Source organism: Microcebus murinus, chromosome 4, assembly GCF_040939455.1.
Source record: "Microcebus murinus isolate Inina chromosome 4, M.murinus_Inina_mat1.0, whole genome shotgun sequence".
In the NCBI taxonomy this organism is placed as follows: domain Eukaryota; kingdom Metazoa; phylum Chordata; class Mammalia; order Primates; family Cheirogaleidae; genus Microcebus; species Microcebus murinus.
In genome coordinates this window covers 16,358,975-16,365,645 of record NC_134107.1, presented here as the reverse complement: position 1 = coordinate 16,365,645, position 6,671 = coordinate 16,358,975, and the positions used below count along the sequence as shown (strand labels likewise).

The 6,671-nt window shown below is 42.5% G+C and overlaps 1 protein-coding gene across 1 annotated transcript; it reads right to left on the bottom strand.

Annotated features, from left to right (window-relative positions):
* Window positions 1-3,724: 3,724 nt before the first annotated feature.
* On the bottom strand, window positions 3,725-6,243 carry OR5B21 (olfactory receptor family 5 subfamily B member 21). Its single transcript, XM_076001257.1, is given in 2 exon segments — window positions 3,725-5,166; window positions 5,520-6,243. Coding segments are annotated over 2 exon segments (954 nt in total). The 5' UTR covers window positions 6,179-6,243; the 3' UTR covers window positions 3,725-4,871.
* Window positions 6,244-6,671: the final 428 nt, after the last annotated feature.

Sequence of the window (6,671 nt, the reverse complement as noted above, 5' to 3'; positions counted from 1 at the left end):
CAGGATCTTATATTTATTTTTCCTCAAGAAGACACCCCAGGGCTTATTTTCAGGGGATGTGTTATTTTTTTTGAGTATGGTACAACAATCCACATTTATACAAATATAGTTAAATCATCTTCTTCTGGAACATCATCATAACTCTCCAAACTCAAATTCCATCCTGAATTTCTTGTGACTCTATTTCCTTTGGAACCATTGACCCCAATTTCTCATGTCGAGCAATAGAGCTCTCATGAGGCAGATGAGAAGGGCTGTGCGTCTTTTTCACTCCTCCGCGACAAAATGCATGGGTTGTGCAGATATGCTGCATAGCCACGCCCATCACTAGGTCTTATTTTCAGGGTAGGGCTTATATTGCACAAATGCTTAGAAATCCTCCTAGGGCTTATTTTAAGGGTAGGTCTTATTTTCGGGGAAACATGATAGTATTCTTACCAATAGCAACGCTATCGTTAGAAAGAGGGTGGCAGGCCGGGCGCTGTGGCTCACGCCTGTAATCCTAGCTCTTGGGAGGCCGAGGCGGGCGGATTGCTCAAGGTCAGGAGTTCAAAACCAGCCTGAGCAAGAGCGAGACCCCGTCCCTACTATAAATAGAAAGAAATTAATTGGCCAACTGATATATATATAAAAAAATTAGCCGGGCATGGTGGCGCATGCCTGTAGTCCCAGCTACTCGGGAGGCTGAGGCAGAAGGATCACTCGAGCCCAGGAGTTTGAGGTTGCTGTGAGCTAGGCTGACGCCAGGGCACTCACTCTAGCCTGGGCAACAAAGCGAGACTCTGTCTCAAAAAAAAAAAAAAAAAAAAAAAAAAGAAAGAGGGTGGCAATTGTGAAAATGCTTTCCCACTGATTTTCTCATTTACCTCCACAACACCCTTGAGGAAGGTATAGCTGGTGCTATTATCTTCACTTTGATGAAGAGGAAATTGGCTCAGAGGTAAGTGGCTCACAGCTGGTAAGTGGTAGAGTTTTGACTAGAAGCTAGGATAGGAATCTTGGAATTTTGCAGTCTTTGTACATTATCTCTTCAGAGCTTGGCTCAAGTCCCACCTTCTCTAAGGTGCCTTCCCTGCTCACAGGATTATGTCTCATCCTTAAAGAGTTCTAATTATTATTTTCTGTACTACTCATTTGACAATGGTGACAAAAGCCTTGAAGGTACGGGCTAGAGGCATAGGCTTTGTTCCATTGCACTTTGTAAGCTGCTCCTGAAGCACAAACAATGCTGAAAATCACCTGATTTCTTTACCAACATCACATCATGACTTTCCTGCAGCCTGTGACCAGTTAACATTGGCTGGGTCTTGGCTGTCTTTATGGGCTGCAGCATTCAAAGAGCCAAACATCCCCTGATCCATTCATGTTCCATGGGGTGCAGAAAAAATTCCTACCAACAAAGTTATTGAACACTGAATCATTAATCTCAAAGTGCATTACTTAAGTCAACATATATGCAGGAGGCTTTGCTCTGTTGAGGTAGGAATTACATTTTATAGTCTTACATTTGTTTGCATTCTCCAGAGTACCTTCAACACGGCTAGGTCTCACCATGAAAGACTGTCTGTAAGTGATTTACACATCAAATAAGACCTCCATGGAAATTTACTGGAATATATGGCTACTTTTCTTTTCTCAGAGCACTGGGTAGGGAGGGCTGGCTCCTCTTTGTAACAGTAGGCAGGTAAGTTAACTTCTCAAAGCTTTGGGTTCCTTAACTGCAAAACCGAGGCACAAATACCTATCCGGTGGTGAAAAAATGAAGGCCAAAATGTATTTTGACACATAAGAACTTTACAGAACATAAAGTCTGAAAGGAGTCAAGCAAGATTTGGTTATCCATGGGTTTAAGCCTGTTAAACTGTAAAAATCAAGGTTTTCAGTAGCAAAATGATAGGGTTGGTTGAGATGATTTTCAATGGCTCTTTGAGCCTTTAGCCAAAGAGCCTATGACTCTGGAATCCCAGCTTCAATTGTCAAAGAATCCTAATATTTTAATTCTCCATTCCCTATACATAAACCTAAACAAATCATTGAATCCACAAAGGAAAACTTCTGTATAGAATAATTCAATCATAATCCATTGTTAAAAGAATAGTCTATCCTGATATAAATAACTGCCCTGATTTATGTGTTTTCACATTCTCTTTTGGACATTTCAGGTAGGAAGTCTCACTGGGCCTTTATTGCACTGCCTGGCACTGCAGGCTCTACCCACAGTGTCTCTCATTCATCAGACTGTTCCTGCAGGGAGAGGGTGGGTGTTGTTAATAACCAAATAGGCATTTAGTCTCCAGTTGACAGATTTCCCATGTGGAAGTGAAAAGCTCCCCACAGTAATGTGTACTCCCTGAATTGATGTCTTGCTGGCGACAAGACGTCTCCTTCTGAGTAGCTTCTATAAATGAATACTCATGTAATGTCAGCTTGAAATGTGTCTGCTCTAGAGGTGGGAGCTTGGAGGGCAGGAAGTTAAACAAGGGATGAAAATAAAATCTTAGACTTGGATGGGTTGAAAAGAGTGAGGGAGCTCAGGAGGCTGGTGAGAAGGACAAGGATGGCTAAAGTGAAGAGCTGACACAGGAATCTCATCAAATGTGCATTCATTGTGATGGGCAGGTTCACATATCTGACTTCATGTTATCTTCACCATTTATCCTGCACATTGGGTTCAGAGAAATTAAATTACTTCCTTGAGGTCACATAACTGCTAAGAAGAATAAGGATTTTCATACATCTTTCAGTACTAAAACTGGTATTCTTTTATACCTATTTACAGTCAAATGTAGCACTTTTCTGAGGGGATTTCAACAGAAAATAGAAATATGTAGGCATTAGGATTTCAATTCTTAGAAGACCTGCAATTTTATGCCTACAATGGGGTACAGAGTCATAAAGAGACACACCCAGAAATATACCTTACTATGCACTATAATAGTGATGATGCACAGACTCTAGACTTTTCAGTTTTCACAGAGATCTAATGGCTTAGTGGTGAAGAAAGTACTTGCTTAAGTTGAGCACAGAGAGAGCTTGAAGAGAAAAGAAGGAAAAAGAGGAGGAGAAGAAGGAAAAGAAGAAGTAGAGAAAGAGGAAGAGGAGGAAAAGGAGTCAATCATATCAAATAGGGGGAAAGCTGAGCTAAGGCTGGAATGTGCACAGCGCTGGGATAGCTGTTTCTCAGACTCATCTCCAAATCTGGGCACTTGTTAGCTCTGTGACTTCTATAAGTCGCTGAGACAGTCTTCTGTGTGTGGTGCATCCTGGCCTTCAAAGGCTGTTTTCCAGGTATGTTGCTGGATAAGCCTCGCTGCTGGAAGGGAGAGGATGCTCAAGGGTAGAGGAGGCAGGTGTAGCTTGCCCAGGCCTTGGGTCCCAAAGCCCCTGATCTTTACAGGTGATGAGAAACCACCTGTGCCAGAGAAACCTTTTCCTCAGATTGGCCTCATGTTCCAAAGCTCCCTCTTTGCTCCTTTCTCCGCAAGACCTATGATTTACCCACCTCAGACAGGAGCTGCCCTGTGCATAATGGAATTTAATCATCTCAAAACCAATTTGACCTTCTAAGCCACCTGATGGAGCTGACCAAGATTTATAGTTTTCACATTTCAAATACAAATTGATTTGTCGGGTACTTTTTTTCTTTTTGGAGATTTAGAAATCATGAACTCTGTGGTGACTTCAATTAATCGTAGCTGTGAACACCATCAAGCACTTGATGTGTGAGAAGTAAAATTAATCAAGCCACTCCCTTCCCACGCACACACATTTGCTCACACCAGCTAGCACCCGGAACAAGACCCGAGGGAGTACTAGCGCTGTGTGCCAACGTGCCATTCCTATCTTAAAAGTAAATTTCCAGGCAGGCTTTTTTATTCTTATACCATCTACTGAGAGAACATCCAAATGCAACAGGGACCCAGAGGTGAGCTGAATTATTGAAAAAATAAAAGCAAAGAAGGTTCAGAAAGCTATTGCCCATATTCATAATAGATCCGCCAAACTTGAGGGTGCTGAGAAATGCAAGCATTTAATTCTGAAGACAAATATCTCCTTTCACAGCCCTTGGGAAAATTGCTTTTTTTTCTCTAAACCTTCTGCATGTTTTGGTAATTATGTTAGAAAGAGGCCAAAATCATAGAAGAGAGAGCAGACTCTTTAAAGGAAGGTATATTTATTCAGGTCAAAGTTTAAACAATTTATCTACTGAGACTATTCCATACTTCTGCATACAAGGTGGCTTATTGTTTCCTAGCAAAGTCATCTCAGCACTTTAGCAAAAGGGTGCATGACCAATGAGGAAGGATGGGAATGTGGGTAGGAATGGAAGGGTAGGGAGGGGAAAATATTTAATTCTGGGCCACCTAATTCTTGATCCAGTGCCCTGTCCTTTAAATTACGACCTTCTGTGAAACATTATTGAAAAGATTGAAACATCTTTCATCCGCATTAGAAACTCTAACTTTCAAACTCACAGAACAAAGAAATAAGCAACATAATACCCTGCATTCAGTTGATAAATATTATAAATGAAGATGAGATCCTTATGCCAAATTAAATAGCAAATGGGAATTTCTTACCATTAAAAATAAAGAGAGGAAAATTCAGCACATTCAGTTAAACACTTCTATCTTCTGCTTTAAACCATATCAAGAAACTAATGCAAGAAAAGTTTAAACGTCTTAGGCTGTGATTCATTAAATATAAGATTATCTTCCTGAGTAAGACATTTCAAGGTGCCAGTTTTTGCATCTTCTCCTAATAGCAGAAGTATCCACTGTTCCAGGGGAAGAAAGAACTAAAATCTGCCAAACCTCAAAAGTCACGATGGCAGTTAGGTCTGAAAAAAGGTTGATCTCTTAGTTACTTGCCTACTTCCTACTTCTATTTAAAGATTGAAGGTAAAGTTTGTTGAGCATTTTCCAGAGAGAACTTTTAACTCCCTTGTTCCTAAGGCTGTAGATCAAGGGATTCAGCATGGGGGTCACCACCGTGTAAAGCACAGATGCTATTTTGTCTGTGTCCATGGACTGGCCGGAGCTGGGCTGTGAGTACATGAAGATGATGGTGCCATAGAAGATGGACACTGTGGTGAGGTGGGACGCACAGGTGGAGAAAGCTTTCTTCCCTGCTTCGGCCGAACGCATTCTTTGAGTGGCAATGTATCTGAAGATGTAAGAAACGAGGATGGCCGGGCGCGGTGGCTCACGCCTGTAATCCTAGCACTTTGGGAGGCCGAGGCGGGCGGATCGCTCAAGGTCAGGAGTTCGAAACCAGCCTGAGCGAGACCCCGTCTCTACCAAAAATAGAAAGAAATTAATTGACCAACTAAAAATATATATACAAAAAATTAGCCGGGCATGGTGGCGCATGCCTGTAGTCCCAGCTACTCGGGAGGCTGAGGCAGCAGGATTGCTTGAGCCCAGGAGTTTGAGGTTGCTGTGAGCTAGGCTGACGCCACGGCACTCACTCTAGCCTGGGCAACAAAGTGAGACTCTGTCTCAAAAAAAAAAAAAAAAAAAAAAAAAAAAGAAACGAGGATGACCAGGAGGGTGAAGAAGACATTGAAGCCCACGACAAAGAAGACAACCAACTTGCTGATGCGTGTATCGGAGCACGAGAGAGCCAGAAGTGGGGGGGATGCCACAGAAAAAAAATGATTAATCTCATTCGAAGCACAGAAGGAGAGTCTGAAGGTGTCTGCTGCAGGGACGGAGGCATGGAGGAAGCCGCAGACATAGGAACCGGAAGTCGGGAGGGCGTGCACACCCGCTGTCATGGCGGTGGTGTGATGGAGAGGCCTACACACCGCTGTGTGGCGGTCGTAGGCCATGGGAGCCAGGAGATAGCACTCGACGGTGGCAAACCCCACGAAGAAGAAGAACTGAGCTGCACATCCACTGTAGGAGATGACCTTGTTCCCCGACGGCAATGCGGCCACCATCTTGGGAGCGACGGCTGACGAATAACCCAGATCTACGAAGGAGAGGTTGCTGAGGAGGAAGTACATTGGTGCGTGGAGACGGGAGTCTGACTGGATGATCGCCATCCTCCCCCCATTCCCAACCAGGGTGATGAGGTAGATGAGTAAAAATATTTAAAAGAGGGGAACCTGAAGATTGGGGTCATCTGTTAATCCCACGAGGACAAACTCTGTCACTTCTGTGCTATTCTCCATTGCAGTCAGCTTGAATTTAGCCCAGTGATCAAGGCACAGTAGACAACAAAACTCAAATGAAAATATAAGAGGGGTAGTGAGATAATAAAAAACCAGGAAACCAATATATATTGAGAATGTACTATGTGTAAGACATGCTAGACCCTTCCATTGTATTATATTATTATTTAATCCTGTGAGATAGGTGCTATTATGCCCATCACACAAATACGAAAGTTAAGGCTCAGAGAGGTGACTATAGAGCAAGATAGTCTAATTGGTAGGACTCAGAATCAAAGTTCACCCCTTTATATTTCTGAATCCAAAAGCCGTACTCCGAGCTTGAATTCTGTTACATGGTTACATCATATATATGCAAATTATGATGTGGATGTGCTCGAAGCATGGTTTTATTTATTTAATTTTTAAAAATCAATGAGAATAAATACATCATTCCTTATCTTCCCTATTCCACTCCCAATAAAATAGCCTCACTAGAGATTTCCTAAAATTT